This window comes from Rhinoraja longicauda, chromosome 24 (assembly GCF_053455715.1).
Source record: "Rhinoraja longicauda isolate Sanriku21f chromosome 24, sRhiLon1.1, whole genome shotgun sequence".
Taxonomy (NCBI): domain Eukaryota; kingdom Metazoa; phylum Chordata; class Chondrichthyes; order Rajiformes; family Arhynchobatidae; genus Rhinoraja; species Rhinoraja longicauda.
The window spans coordinates 11,519,810-11,536,698 of NC_135976.1; the positions used below are offsets into that span (position 1 = coordinate 11,519,810).

Consider the following 16,889-nt stretch of genomic DNA (forward strand, 5'->3'; position numbering starts at 1 on the left):
TTACATTGAAATAAACGCACTGCAGCCCACCATTCTCATCTTGCTCAATAACCCGTCCCTGCGTGTCTTTCCTTTGAGACTGACTTGTCATAATCTCTATATTCCCATTAATCCCTTCACCTGCTACCCTGGCCCCTATCCCCCTGACATTTCCAGATTGAACCCTCCAGAATAGCACTAGCGGCACGGTGGCGCAGCGGTAGAGTTGCTGCCTTAAAGCGAATGCAGCGCCGGAGACTCAGGTTCGATCCTGACTACGGTCGCCGTCTGTACGGAGTTTGTACGTTCTCCCCGTGACCTGCGTGGGTTTTCTCCGAGATCTTCGGTTTCCTCCCACACTCCAAAGACGTACAGGTATGTAGGTTAATTGGCTGGGCAAATGTAAAAATTGTCCCTAGTGTGTGCAGGATAGTGTTAATGTTCGGGGATCGCTGGGCGGAGCAGACCCGGTGGGCCGAAGGGCCTGTTTCCACGCTGTATCTCTAAAAAATCTAGTGAAAGTCCCAGTAAGGATATTGATTTCCCTCCATTTCAGGTGGAAACCCATCCATCTTGTGCAGGTACTCCCTGCCCTTGAAGAGAGCCCACTAATCCATTTGCCTGAAGCCCTCCTTCCTGCATCAATTTCTTGGCCACGTATTGAATTACATAGCTTTCTATTTCTTGCATTGTTAGCATATGGCACAGGTAGTATTCCTGAGATTACAACCCTGGAGTCCTGCTTCTTAACCTACTTACTGACTCGCTATAATCTCTTTGCAGCACCTTGACTCCCTTCCTATCTTTGTCATTGGTACCAATGAGAATGATGACATCTGGTTGCTTACCCTGCCCTCTCAGAACTTTTTAATAGAATTTAAAAGCCATCTTTTTTTGAGATACTTTTTTTTTGCCAGTTTCAACTTAATTGTTGTATTCATCTATTGTTCCTTACTTTTGGGGGAGTGGAGAGCAACAAGGCAAGAAGTTTTGATGTTATTTTATACTATAATCAAAATCTAGTTAAAAGTTGAGGAGGGAAGTAGCCCTAAGGAGTTAAAATTTTCCAAAATCATTCCGATTAAAAAGTCATATATGAAAGATCAAGCTGTAATTTATATGTGATCTCCTGGGTGTATTACAAACTTTGTAATACTTAATGAACTAGTTGCTATAATTGCTGATGATTCTTTGTAGAAAATTTGATAGCAAAGTGGCCAATTTTCTCTTGAGAATTTAATCAAAAATTAAGCTTTACTGCCTCATGTAAGAGATTCTAAGGAAGTGTGCTTTGAAACATACATGCATTCAGAAGATTTTTTAACCTAACACATTGTAAAACCTCATTCCCATTAATGAATATCGTATCTGCACATTGCAGAACCATTTTATTGTTTAACTAATTGCTTTTGTGCATTCCAGCACATAATTGGAATACTCGAGGAATATTCCTTTAACATTCAAGGAAGATATTTGACCCATTGTTCTTGTCAGGTTTATTAAATAACTATGTTGTCAACATCCCTACTCATTTTCCAATGTCCTCCAAATTTCTGCTGCAGATTTATATCATTACAAATCACAAATAATTCTGATATGTAACAGCTACCAGTCAGAGCTATCCAAACCATCACTATGTTGCAATTTTATTCTCATTTCCCTATCAAAGTTTTTGCCACTTACCTTAAAACCGTTCTCAAATTACTGACACTTCTGGCAGTGCAAACAGTTTCCTCCCGGCGTCAGAGACACTAATCCCAGTTTATTACATGTGGAGATACTCAAAATCTTTGATACCATTCTGGTAAAATTTCTTGCACTTTATAATGCCTTTATAAAACGCTGACGTCATTCCTAAATTGTGATACCCAGAATTAGAAATTTAAACGGTAATTTGGAACTGCTTATCTTCCTTATTCTTTTTTCCCATCGCTGTTTTTGAAACGATATTCACTTCGCTAAATTTTTATAGATGCGAACCATGGTGGAAATGTCTGTTTGGGGCAGGTTATAGGGTCAGAGTAATTTTAGAATTATTCAGATTCTGTTTTGTGGAAAATTGTTTAAATACTAATTAATTTTAATGGTCAGTAGTAATTTGTCTTAGCTGCAAAGCAGATATGATAGCATTGTGAAAGAAATGGTCTGAATTGTGTCATGTGTAAAAAAAAAAAGTCTCGCTTTTAAAACGTGGTTATTCCTAAATCCACTAATCGCTTCCATTTATGTGGACAAAGGGTGGACTACAATGAAAGGATAATTATAATCATTGTGAGAAAATATATACAATTTATATCACTCTAATTTTGCCAAATGACAGCAAAGAGTTAATTGTTGACAATGGCAGCTTATTCCATTGAATGGATGAAGCTGTTCCAAAAGTAACTGATATTGTTCTATCTTATTTTAAATCTGAGAACGTCTACCTTCTGAACTAGTGACTTCCTTGTTGAAACTATTGATCCTCTATGTACGTAAGGGAACTTTTAAGGAGTTTCTTCCTCAGAGGGAAAAAAAACCCAAATCCCAGCTGTAACCGAATGGTGCCTTTGGCTTAACTCCAGCATTCCTATTCAAGTCAGAAAAAAAATTGGAATGTCAAAAGAAAGCAGTGCTTGAAGCAGTCCAGCTAAGGCAATAAGTACAAAACAGAACTTGCTGTGTTCGTACATCATCGAGAGTTGCTGCAGTCCTTGATGTGTGCAGAGTCTCAAAATGAAAAATTGTGCTTTGATATTTATCTCAATTTAGTCTTCATGTGATACAGTTCAGGTAAATTGAAACCATTTTCCTGCAGCTGCAAAGACAGTCCTTTAGGATTTTGTTTGTCGCTTTCATCTTTTTTTTTCAAATGCGCTGAACTCTTGGTGAAACTGAAGAAGAACAAAACTTGACTTGAGGACCAACAATTTTCATCTAACGGTCTTATTTTCATTTTGCCTGTCAGCTTGCAATGTTGTAAAGAAAAACTTATGAATTTCAGTTTTGGATACAGTACCAACCAGTTCTGAAGGCAATCGTGTTAGAGCACAGAGGAGACTTGCTCAGCAAAGTGAACACTATCACTGTACTGATCAGAAGCGGATATCTTGGATTTGGTTAACTATGTCAGCGCTATATTCTAGGAGTAAGGACCTGACGAGAAGCAGGAAAACACAGCCAGAGACACCACCTTGCTCACCCTCACCCACCAGCAAGACATTTCGAGTAAGCAAACCATTGTCTTTCACTGGAGTGCTCTGGTACAGTAAGAAAGTGACTTAGTGAATGTGCAACAGATAAAACCAGTGGTTGGTGAAGGAACTATCTGTCACACTTGGCCTCTAAGCAAACTGTGTTCTATTTATGTTTGTGGAGAATTAAATAGTTGCATATTATTAGTATATTTGGATGTTTCAGGATAATTTAGACTGTGGTTATATTCTCATAAAGATCCACTTTTAAATAACAACACGCGGCCGACTTTTCCCACTAACTTAAAGAATAATTGGTTACAGCCTGCTCCTTACTTGATTTTGACGAGCGGACTGAATTGTTAGATGGAGTGGGTAGTTAAATAATATAACAATCAGATGCAGGGATTTTGTCTGCTATCCTGTGTTTTGTAAGTCTGATTTTTGAATGGTTCTGTTTACTGTTTCATTTGGAGGAGTCTGAGCTCATGTTTTCCTTTCCAGTAATTGGCACTGACACGTATATGTACCCCCAAGGGTTTCACCTCGGTTAAAATCGGCATTTTAAAATACAGCAGGGTGGCTAATAGGTGAACAATCCAAAGGAAAATAATGAAATTTATTGCAAACAGATTTATTTAATGTCAGTTCTGATTGGGTGGCCTCCTTAAGCATATACAGGGACAGTTTCTGGGAGGTTATTGTGCAACACTGATGTCATAATTAGAAACAGCTGTAGTGCAATAGGCACTGTGCTGGTTAACTTTTTGAGTAGGTTGGAAATGTAGGCAAAACTTGCTGGAGATACTTGGCTTGACATAATTGTAAATCTTAAAGAATTTTTGATCAAAAGACCACTTCAAAACCATTGGATTTGTTGGTTGCGCGCTTGAATGTTTTTTTGCTTTTAAAATGGATCCATGAAAAATGTGCTTGGTGAAATTCTGAAATACTTAAGTACTCTTCAGTGAATCTTTTGCAGAATCACAATTCTTAATTTTCTTTCATGCGTATACTCAGTAACACATCAGTAAATGTGTTTGAACTGTTCTTTATTCGTAGCAAATTTAAATGTCATGTTTTATAGTTAGGGCAGGAATATAATTGGTGTTCAATGAAAATTACGTACATTTAATCTACAAAAATAACATCTGATTTAAAAGCACCTAGATGATCAAAAATTTAATTTCAGATTGAACTAAAATGCTCACTATGAGCCACACAAACAAAATGAAGAAAATTAAGCAGCTAAGGAGGGTACATTTAAATAATTTTTATGTATTATCATACCGTACTTTTAAAATTCTGCTGTGTAGCAATGTTTCATCCATGGGTAGTACTTTAGCTTGCACTCGCATTTCCTAATTGTTTTCTTCCTTTAACACTTGCTTGGCTTTGTCTTGGTCACCCTGTGTCTTACATGACATTTGTGGTAGCAATTCCTCATTTCATTCAGGAATAAGGATGCTGAAGGACTACATAGCCATGATGGTTATTGCTACCAGTCCTGCATGTCTTTGTTCAATATGCAGAGATACTCTTCCAGTTTCTAACTTGTCAGTACGGGGGCACAGTGGTAGAGTTGCTGCCTTACAGCGAATGCAGCGCTGGAGACCCGGGTTCGATCCCGACTACGGGTGCTATCTGTACGGAGTTTGTACATTCTCCCTGTGACCTGCGTGGGTTTTCTCCGAAATCTTCGGTTTCCTCCCACATTCCAAAAACGTACAGGTTTGTAGGTTAATTTGCTTGGTAAATGTAAAAATTGTCCCTAGTGGGTATAGGATAGTGTTAATGTGCGGGGATGGCTGGCGGCCCGGACCCGGTGGGCCGAAAGGCCTGTTTCCGCGCTGTATCTCTAAACTAAAGTAGCATTAACATTCAGTTTATATTTCTGGGTGTGTACAATTGTGGTGCAGTACAAACAAAAACCATTTTCCTTGACTTCCTTTTCCTCTTTCGCTTTCCTTTTCATCTCCCCTACCTATTACCTGATTCACATTTTGTCTTTCAATTTTATGGTCTGTTTTAATATTTTAATTTTAAATTTAATTTTCGTAACATAGAATTATGGATACATTGGGGTGATTAAAATTATTGTGCTTGTTGAGTTTGGATTTTGTGAAAAAAAAACAAGTGCAATTTGAAGAGTCTTTCTGACCTCAAAATGACACACTTAAATAAAACTGGCCAATAGGGTTTGATTTTCGTGTGGTTTCTGACATTAGTACTGCCTCTTAACCTGCTGCTGTGAGGTTGAGAATTTTAAATATTTATTCAGATTTATTCGGTTCTACTATCTAAGCAACAATAAAACATATGTAGTCAGAAATAAAGTGGTTTAAATATTAAAATTAATTTGCACAAGTCAATTTCAGTTTGCAAAATTAGTTGGAAGTACTCTTGCCTCTAAATCAAATGCGTAAGTTCAAGTACAACTCCAGAGTCCCGAATGCAAATTTCTCAGCTGGCACACTCTAGCGCAGTACTGAGGGAGTGCTCTACTGTCAGAGATGCCACCTTCCAGGCACTTGACTGAAGTTTTCAGGTGAATGCAAATGAAATTATCTCAAAGAGCATGGGAGCTATCCATGTTAGCCAAACAAACCATTTCCTCTCAATGGGCATTGCTTTTTTTTTTAAATCAGTCTTTCTGGCCATTATCGCATCAGTGCAGAATATTTTCCATGCTTCCCACACTGCATTAGTAACTACATTTCAAAATACTTTATTGCCTGCAAAGTGCTTTTGAGATGGCCTGAGGACACTCAGCATATCAATGTACTGGTAATTTATCGGACTGGAAAGAAAGGAGCACTGTCTCTTTTGAAACCTCGAACTTTGGTTTTGATTTTTTTTCTTCGAGAAACTCTAAACTTGGAAATATTACGAATTAAAGGTTATTAAATTATGCAATGACAACAGCAAAAGTGTTCTTTGAAATAAGATAATTTGTTGTGGCACAGCTTCTTCAAGCTATTTGGTAGAATTATGCTTCCTGAAGTTATCATTCACAGTCAGCATATTTATTTATAAAGGCGGAGGTGCTTTGTAAAAAATTGTTGATGTTATTTTATATTCTATTCTGCATATAGAAAGATTTTATCCGAAACATTCTCCCCTCTTACACAATTATGTTTCCTCCTTATGCAACTGATAAATTGACGGGTAGGGCAGTGTGATGGATTTAGCAAGTATTGAAGGTGTTAAAGATATAAGGAAGCAGAGTTTGGATTGCTTTGGAATAGCCCTCATATTTTTTAGGGTAAACAACCATAAGATTTTGGAAGCAATTTACATTTGATCACTTGATATTTGGTATTTTGAAACCATAATCAATATTTTGATACCATCTAGACCAGTTGTATTTTAGAGTAGGTTACCAGGATGAGCTTCACTATTCTGTTTCAGTGCAGATACTGTTAAACACTCTTGACTCTTGAGCAAGAAACCAACGGATTGTTTTCTTGAGAACAGGTCCACCACCGACTGATTTTCTGACAAGTGGTGGTCCAATACCTCCTTTCATCCAGACAAAATGAGAGCACACTTGAAATTCCCCCTGGAATTCCACCCAAAAATGTGGTACCTAGACCGGGTGAGACGGCCGATCTCAACCTCATCGGGTCTTCTGCGCCAACCGGCGTATCAAATTTTGCCCTCTGCAGCCAAGGCTCTGGAACTTCAGCCCAACCAGAGTCGCCAGGTCTGTTCCCACAGATTACTTTCGACGCCGACTTTGCAGGCTCCCTGGTGGCCTCGGTGGACTGTTCTGGTTACCGTTGGACTCTTCCTGGAGGTAGTGACATCTTCTGGTCCGGCAAAACAGACAATCCAGAAAGGCTCTGGAACCAAGGGTGCTGGAAAATCAGTGGTGGACTTATAATGCAGGAATCTTGGTAGTAGATAATATGTTTTGAAGCTGATTGCATTTAGATGTGAAATTACACAACATTTTTTTTACATTAAATAAATTTATGCCCATCTAAAAGAAATGTAGTTTGCCTCAATTGAAATTACAGACTAAATAGCTTTATTTATTCTGAACATTCATTGAATCATAGATATTTACACAGGGAGATCATTTGGCGTATTGCGTCCACGTTGGCAAAAATGGATCTTGTTTTAATCTCAATGAACCAGTATGCTAGAGTGCATGGGAAGCTTTTTGCTTGAGAAAATGCCTTTTGCTTCTTAACCTAACTTCAATCAAAATGAGCAGACCCTTTGTCAAGTAGCTGCACCATGCTTTAAGTGATGTAATTAGCAATACAGTATATTTGTTCAGAAATTATAGGAGTATTGCACTCCTCGAATAAAGAACTCCAAATTGTTCTTGTGGGTCTTTGCAGCGTAGATTACTGCGGTGGACAAGATGCATCTGTCTTCAGTTACATCGTCTGTGGGAGACGGGAAGATTGTCCAATTGAAGGAAATGTGCCTTCCTACATCAATCCAAGCTCATCTTAAAATAGCTCTATTTATAGAGATTTGGCTGGGCTGTTCTAAACATTCATTTAGTTATAGTGTGAGTTGAAGGAGAATGAGTCAGGAAAAGGAGATTGTGATTGGGGCGATGGGGGGAGGAAAAGGAATATTGTTTTGTTGCAAACTCCCGAAATTTTACTTTTACTGAAAAAGGAACTTCACCACTGGTCGCACGGGAAAATTGCATTCAGAATGTAAATCAGTCCATTATTTCACAAAGTATCTTGGACTAAATTTAAGATCAAACTATAATGCTGAAGAAGGATCTCGACCCGAAATGTCACCCATTCCTTCTGTCCAGAGATGCTGCCTGCACTGCTGAGTTACTCCAGAATTTTGTCTATCTTCGATTTAAACCAGCATCTGTAGTCCCTTCCTTTACATATAATACTTACATTTTCCTTTATCAACATGTCAGTGAAGAAATTTTGTGTGGATCCCTTTTTAAAATAAACAGGTACTTTTTGAACAATATGCAACTTTGAATGCTACCCTCTAAATGGAAACACTTTGTACACCTCTATCCTTGGGGCTTATCAAATTAATACTGAAACAAAACATTACTTTCAAGATACAGTTAGTAATTTTGAAATTCCTTAAGTGACATTGATTATTCATTTGTGAAGGAAGTAATGTTGGATTGGGCTCTGACATTTTAACTATACATTAGGATCAGTTATAAGACATGCATGTGATCTTTCTGATCCAGCCAGTCAGCTAGACATTACATGTGATGGTCAGGATCTCAGAATTCAGTGAAATTCTTTGCCACAGAGTGGAATTATTTGCCACAGAAGGCTGTGGAGGCCAAGTCAATGGATATTTTTAAGGCAGAGATAGATTCTTGATTAGTACAGGTGTCAGAGGTTGTGGGGAGAGGGCAGGAGAATGGGGTTAAGAGGAAGAGATAGATCAGGCATTAAATGGCAGAGTAGACAATGGGCCGAATGGCCTAATTCAACTCCTATTCCTTATGATCTCCAGCATTGCAGGAGCTTCTTGGGTATATTACATGCCCACATCCTGGAGTGAACTTTCTGCGCCAGACTGTAAACTAACAGTGGCATTCAGAATATATTACCCGCTGTAAAGATCTTTTGATTAGATAAAGGTATTGTAATCCAGTGAGAGGAAACAATAGTAACTAAAAATCTATTTAACCAATTGCTGTTTTTGAATCCTTGTAGTTTTGAACTTAACCTCCTGCACTGTGTTTTGAATGTTAAAGTTAGATACTGAAATTTGAATTGGATACATATTACGTTAGACAAAGGAACTCAATATTGGTAAAGCTTGTACGTTATCGATAAGATTGGTTTAGAAGCATATGGGTCTAACACAGGCAAGGTGGGACTAGTGTAGATGGGGCATGTAGGTCAGGGTGGGCAAGTTGGACTAAAGGGCCTGTTTCCATGCTGTATGACTGACTCCAAGTATCACGTTAATGAGCGGCATTGTGAATACATGTAAGTTCATGTCGCAGAAGCTATTTTGAAGGCTCCTGACTCCACTCTGAGATTTCAAAGGCTATGAAGTCAAGTCACTGGGCAATATATTACATGCTGATGTAATACTTGAATATAACCATTGGAATATTTGGAAAGCTGGTTATTTTTATTATTAGGCATGAGTCAGTCAGCTTTTGGCAAGTTCCGTCCTTCAGAAAAGATAAATAGAAATGCACATATTGTCTCATAAAAGGACCGAATGAAAACTTGATCTCTTTTTTTTGTTTAAACTTATTAAACGGGGTAATTCTGGTCTATTTAGCTAATTAAACAACCACACATTTTGAAATACTGAGAAGTTCTGATCTTTATAGATATTACTGAGAGAAATTAATTTTATCTTTTCTGCTTTGATCTTTTCACTGACGTCACTTATGGAAGTATTTATCCAGTGAGACACATGGATTTCTATTTTCCATTTGCTAACTTTATCTAACTTCCATCCAAACTTCTAAGCTTTGAATAATGGATGGAGAAACATTCTTAAGGTCAGCTACAAACTGTTCACTCCACAACTGGATTCAGAGGTGGAGGGGTGATCTAATGAAAAGCAGTTCTGGATGCACTTCACATCCAACTGATAGATTTATGCCAGAGAGGGCTGGTGTCTGATTGATGACTTTGTTTACATGAGGTCACTGAGTCTGTGGAATATCATACATATTTATACTTGATTTGAAATGTTTTGTTGGCTAAATCTTAAATGTATTCATTTTTTATTGTTTTTATTTAAATCCAATAATATCCATCTCCATCTAAGACATCTAAATGGCCAAAACGCCTATTTGCAGCCTTTGACAGAAAAGAAGCTGCTGTTCAGCCTTCCACAAGCAGTTGGTTGGGAACCATGGTGTCGAATTGAGGCAGAGGCTTTTTTTCCACGACTACCCAGCCTGAAAATAGTCTTATTTTCCACATTAAAAATTGAAATCAGTTATTTAATGAGATGACTCAGCAGTATTAGCAGATTAGCAAGTGATTTGTGTTCCTTTTGTTTAAAAAAATCCCCAGTGAATCACCTTTAAAAAAAGGAAAAGATTCAGCTTTATTTTATGCGGTTTTCTCAGAAGCTTGCATTCTTTTTTGATTTGAACTTAATTTTGCAATCTTTCTTTCAGCCTAAATTAGCTTCCCTGCTTTTTTAAAGAATCAAGTCAAGTCAAGTTTATTTGTCACATGCACATACACGATGTGCAGTGAAATGAAAGTGGCAATGCCTGCGGATTGTGCACAAAAAAGAATTACAGTTACAGCATATAAATAAAGTTAATAAAGTTAATATAGAGAAAACAAAATTTAGTCCCTGGAGTTATAAAAGTTAACAGTCCCGATGGCCTGTGGGAAGAAACTCCGTCTCATCCTCTCTGTTTTCACAGCGTGACAGCGGAGGCGTTTGCCTGACCGTAGCATCTGGAACAGACCGTTGCTGGGGTGGCAGGGGTCCCTCATAATCTTGCTTGCTCTGGATCTGCACCTCCTGATGTATAGGTCCTGCAGTGGGGCGAGTGTAGTTCCCATGGTGCGTTCTGCCGAACGCACTACTCTCTGCAGGGCCATCCTGTCCTGGGCAGAGCTGTTCCCAAACCAGACTGTGATGTTGCCAGACTGGATGCTCTCTACAGCCCCAGAGTAGAAGCAATGAAGGATCCTCAGAGACACTCTGAATTTCCTCAGCTGTCTAAGGTGGTAAAGGCGCTGCTTTGCCTTACCCACCAGTGCGGCAATGTGCGTTGCCCATGTCAGATCCTCTGTGATGTGGACTCCCAAGTATTTAAAACTGCTCACCCTATCCACAGTAGACCCATTTATCTCCAGTGGCGTGTACGTCCTTGGATGTTGAGCCCTTCTAAAGTCCACAATCAGCTCCTTAGTTTTAGTGACATTCAAGAGGAGGCTATTGTCCTGACACCAGAGTGTCAGATCAGCCACCTCCTCCCGGTAGGCCTTCTCATCGTTGTCGGAGATCCGGCCCACCACCACAGTGTCATCAGCAAACTTGATGATGGAGTTTGAGCTGAACCTGGCCACACAGTCATGTGTGTACAGGGAGTACAGTAGGGGTTAAGGACGCAACCCTGGGGGGGATCCTATGTTCAGGGTGAGGGAGCTAGATGTGTGTTCCCCATCCTGACCACTTGGGGCCTGGCGGTGAGAAAGTCCATTGATCTTCGGGTGTAGTTTCCTGCCTTCCAAACACCTTGTGTTCAAATTGACTAATTAAAGGGGAAGTTGGGAAGAGACCTCTACGGCACATAAATACATGGACCAAGTATGATTTTGGTTTTGGTGTTTTAGGAATAGTTATATTCAAAGCACTATAAGAAGTAATAAAAAGCGAAAGTACTGACAATGAATACGGTGGCCTCCAACACAATTTAAAAAAATAAAGATACTAAAGTCTATGGATATGTTGAATGTGACCTCACTTTTTTTTCCATTGGTGCCTTTTGGAAACTCAAAAGGGCACAAATTGCATGTGATCTTTTAGTGTTTTCTCCCTCTTCGCCTGACCACCACTTTCAACGTCCAACCTCGACCTTATTTCTAATATTCAACAGAGCTTTATTTGTCATTCGGTACCAAGGTACCGAACGAAATTACATAGCAGTCATACACAAAAAAGAACACAAGACACATGACCCCAACACAAACGTCCATCACAGTGACTCCAAACACCCCCTCACTGTGATGGAGGCAACAAAACTTCCACTCTCTTCCCCACGCCCACGGACAGACAGCTCGTCCCCGACCGACCCGCACAGTCCCCGCAAGGGGATGGAAGTCCCCGCGGCTGAGCCGCACTGGGCGCTAAAACATCCCGCGGCCGAGCCGGGCGACGGAAGGCCCCGCGGCCGAGCCGTGCGCAGCTAAGTCCCGCGGCCGCGCCGTGCGATGCTCGGTCCCGCGGCGGAGCCGCACCGGGCACCGCTAAGTCCAGCGGCCGAGCCGCACCAGCGATGTTAGGCCCCGCGGCCGAGCTGCGCCGGGCGATGTTAAGTCCAGCAGCCGAGCCGCACCGGGCGATGGAAGGCCCCGCGGCCAAGCCGCACCGGGCGATGTTAAGTCCAGCGGCCGAGCCGCACCGGCGGTGAAAAGTCCCGCGGCCGAGCCGCGCCGGGCGATGTTGCGCCCCACGGCCGAGCTGCACCGGGCACTGTTAAGTCCAGCGGCCGAGCCGCACCGGACGATGTTAAGTCCAGCGGCCGAGCCGCACCGGACGATGTTAAGTCCAGCGGCCGAGCCGCACCGGGCGATGGAATGCCCCGCGGCCGAGCCGCACCCCGCGCCGTGAGGAAGAGACCTAAAAGAGGTTTCCCCCACCCCACCCCACACCCCCCCCACCCACACCACCACCCCCCACACATACACAACCAAAAAAAAAAAAAAACCATCCCAACACCGACACACAACAAAAAATAAAGGAAAAAAGACGAAGAGACTGCTAGCGAGCCGCAGCAGTTAGGCGCCACCACTTCCGCAGCATGTGTTCCAATATGTCGTTTTTCTGAATCTGAAGAGGCTTCAATAGGGAATTAGTAAAATGGTTACTGTCTGTCTATAATCTGATAATGTGTCAAATTATCCTTTGACTGTAAATATTTTCCTCCTTCCGAGGTCCAATTTTTCTGGGGAGGCTTTGCTCCGTGGTAAATCTTAGAGAAGTATATTAACGTTATTCATATGAAGGGGGGTATATTTAAGTTCCAAATACCAGTTGTTATGAGTATCTTGGTCATCTCTTCCCATTCAAATGCTGATAATGGGAGCAGAAAAGAAGCTACATTTAATAAAAGCACACTTTACAAGCTCAAATTGCTAATGAAACCTGGTTCTTTATAAAACTATGTATTCATTGAAAACATATTTTAGTATCATGTTTTTGGACTTTGCTTTAATTGGTGTGAATGGGCCTTTGGTAAAAACAGGAAACAGATTTTAAGGAGAACATTATGATTATTATGCTCTCATGCAAGAAACTGTAGACTTTGCTTATGACAGTTGTGTAAAACATTTTACAAGAATACTTAACCAATTTTGGATTGGAATGTATTTTAAAGGTTATTCAGTAGAGACAGATACAGGAAATACCAGTGCACAGGCATTAATTGCCGCGTGAAGAATAGGTGATTGGCCTAGGAGGAACTGCCAATATTTATTTCAGAATTCTCATCCCTAATAAAGTACCACATATATTTGAATTTACTTTCACATATCTTTACTTGAACTTAACTACAGTTGCACATCCTCCTAATTTGGAGAGTAAAGTTTCGTATTAATTAATTGCATGGTAGTAAAGAGGACTAGACCCTGATCTGTAAAGGTTACTTGTAGTGTATTCAGCTGCTTCTCGGCCTGGTTGGATGCAAATCATGAGCTAGCATAGAATGTTTCCTCATCCAGAAGAAAAAAAATAGTTGTAACATTTTGTTTTGCGTATGTCTCTAATCCCAAATAGAACCTGATTTGACCAAGTGTTTCCAGACACATGATTCTTTTTGTGCCAAACTTCTAACATCAATAATCTGGCACATCTGCAAGCAGTTCCTTTGGGTTTAAAGATCCAGCATGACAGGCTTCAAATGAGCTGTGTCTCTAACAATCAGATGATGTGTCTGTTCTTGAGGGGTTGATATTCACTTTCTTTACTCACAGTATTTGTGGGTTCAGATTGAAAATCTGCTCTAGTGTAATGCTCATTTAATGTCATGCCAAAATCCTAATTCTTCAGCAACACTTTAGATTGTCTCATCAATATACTAAGCAATTTTGTTTTAATTTTACAGCCTGATCGTCTTAGCAGGTAAGAACATTTCCATACCTTGCAAATACGGCAACATTTGTCCATCCATTTTTTAGTGTTGTGCACGATACTTTTTTCAAAGTTAGCTACACTTTAAAGGAAAAACAGTTAACATTGGTCTTTGGCATTTGCCAAATATTCATGCACCATTTTGTGGGAGAAACGACAAAAACATTTGGTCACATTTGGACATGAAGTGTTATGTTAACATTTAGTCCAGGAGAAACCATGGCAAAATGTCTTGATTTTCTCGACAGTGAATAATTTTTGGATTAACTGAAAACCACCCTGTTAATAATACCATATTTGCTTGCATTTTTTGAAGAAATTGTACAGATCTGATATGTATTTAATTTATCATTAAATAATGAAATAATTATGAAGTGTCAATGTATACTGTGTTGGCACTTAGCTTCCAAGTAAAAGCAGTCCTTTTGCAATATGAGTCAGGGATGTATTGTTTTAGATCATTAACAGGGATTTGATTTGGTGATGTGTTTAATATGGCAGTTATACAGCTTAATTGTGGATTTTGGTCTGTAGCATGCGTGTATTGTTTTTGCTTTCAGGTTGGATTCCGGATCATCAAATATCTCGACAGACATTTGCAGTGATCGTTTGTTGAGTCGAACAAGTTCCTATACGCGCAGGGAGAATCGATTGGCATCCCTAACTAAACCAGAGCAAGACAATGCTGTAAAGGATTATAAGAAGGTAGTGAGTAGACATAGCACATTTTGATATGCTATCACCAACAATTATGATATTTATGAAAAATTGTACCAAATTAATTAAAGACATTGCAAAATATTTATTTTGAAAAATACTTTAATCTATTTAATAACACTGCCAATTGATTTGGAATCGAAAATGAAAGGTTTACTCACAGGAAGGCTAAATTATTTGCAACCTATGAATCAGGATGGGTCGATGCTCAAACTTTTATCCAAAACAATAAATGTGCTATTTGAGGAAATCTGTTTTGCATTCAAGAGAGAGCTAGATAGAGCTCTTAAGGATAGCGGAGTCAGGGGATATGGGGAGAAGGCAGGAACGGGGTACTGATTGAGAATGATCAGCCATGATCACATTGAATGGTGGTGCTGGCTCGAAGGGCCGAATGGCCTACTCCTGCACCTGTTGTCTATTGTCTAATAAGTTTGTTCATCCAGTACCAATAATAGATAGGCATTCTCCAATGAAATTAATTATTTGGGTTGCTTAAAATAAAGCAAGAGCATTAAGCTGTTTCTACATATTGAGAAACCTTAATTATTATGCTGCTGCATTCCTCTTCTACTTTTGTTCCTAATTGCTTTCAGACACCTTGACTGTAAATTTTCTGTGCAAATATTTATTTGAATTTTTGTAAAAATCTGTTTAGGTTTGGAAGATTGCAAAATTGCAATTAAAATGTGATATAACTTAGCATTTATATTGTAATTTTTAAATATAACTAAATATGATTGTGATCCCAGAGATTACTGTAACATTGGGACAATATAATACCCTGTCATCCATAAATCTTCACAATATTTGGAAACCCATCTCTGGATTAGTGGGGGTGGGGGAGAGTTAAATTTGCAGCATTAAGGTTGTTTGTCCGAAGTGAATAGACATTTAAGTTATTGGTCACCAGGCAAGGAAACGTTAAACCTGCGTGGGTATAATTTGGTGTCGAATACTAACACGAAAAGAACAATATTATCCTCTTTGTACATTACAACCGAAGCATTAATGTTGCCACAAAAATTAAGTAGAAGCCTTGGATCATAAGAATAATTAATAACACCCTTCAGTAATATTGTGTGCATGATTAAATAGTCAGAATAAAGTGTTCTAAAAATAGGCTAACTTCGTCAAAACCTAGGAGTTTTTGAAAATATTTTTTACTGCATGAGTATATATTTATAACTTCAATGCCTTTTTGGCTTGCAAGCTGTGTTTTAAATGGAAGTGTTCCTTCAACTCCATTTACAGTAACAAAATAGTCATATCTGTGCTCGACTGTCCATAATCTAATATAAATAAATCCCAAGTGGCTGAATGTTTAAAAAGAGGATCAGTGGAAAAACTACTGCGAACTGGGCAGTGAACTTGGAATGGGCATGGCTCTTTGTGATTAAATCATGTAATAGTCAGCTTTTCTCTCTTACAAGATTGCTCAAACTGCTGCTCAACAACTGATCCCCCTGACAGCCAAAAAAATTCATACCAGAATTGAATTATTTTACAGCGCACTTACTTTTATAATTTCCATCTCACCATACCCTTCCACCCACATGAAGGCCAAGCAGTCCTTGTACAATATGAATAGAGTATATTCAACAGAATACAGGCAATGTTCCAAAGTTGAACATGATCTCAGCTCAAATTACATTGTCCAGGCTGGATGTCATTTTTAATTTTGCCTGAAACAATAATTCAAATGTATTGCATTCCTGGCATTATTGGGAGATTGTTAAAGAATATCTGTTTGGAAAAACATGGGAATAGTTTTAATGTACACAAGATGACATTGTAAATTGTTGCCAGACTACATTCTGAAGAAGGGTCTCGACCCGAAACGTCACCCATTCCTTCTCTCCTAGATGCTGCCTGACCTGTTGAGTTACTCCAGCATTTTGTGATACCTTCCTGAAGCCTCTCACTCTTCTGGAAGTAACCAAGTTTGAATTTAATTGTGCCTGTTGAAGAAAGCACTGTTTATCTTATAGTTACTGCAAAAAAATGTCATTTATTTTAATTGCATTGTGAGTAATGATATACATTTTTAATTATAAATAGTATACATGTGCTTATTTCTGTTTTGAAGTTGTATGAAGAGGCCTTGACAGAAAATGATAAACTTAAAACCAAACTGCAGGTGGCACAACTTGAACTTGCTGACGTGAAAGCCCAGCTCGAGAAAACTACTCAGGTAGTGTTTCTTGCAAAGTT

General features: G+C 39.3%; 1 protein-coding gene across 2 annotated transcripts in view; it reads left to right on the plus strand.

Moving 5' to 3' along the window:
* LOC144605425 (protein phosphatase 1 regulatory subunit 12A-like) overlaps nucleotides 1-16,889 on the plus strand; it is a 177,008-nt gene that overhangs the window by 139,235 nt on the left and 20,884 nt on the right. For both annotated transcript variants that reach the window (XM_078420660.1, XM_078420661.1), the window contains 3 exons: nucleotides 13,933-13,949; nucleotides 14,519-14,663; nucleotides 16,765-16,869. In XM_078420660.1, the coding sequence (XP_078276786.1) occupies nucleotides 13,933-13,949; nucleotides 14,519-14,663; nucleotides 16,765-16,869 (267 nt within the window). The remainder of the gene's footprint in view (nucleotides 1-13,932; nucleotides 13,950-14,518; nucleotides 14,664-16,764; nucleotides 16,870-16,889) is intronic.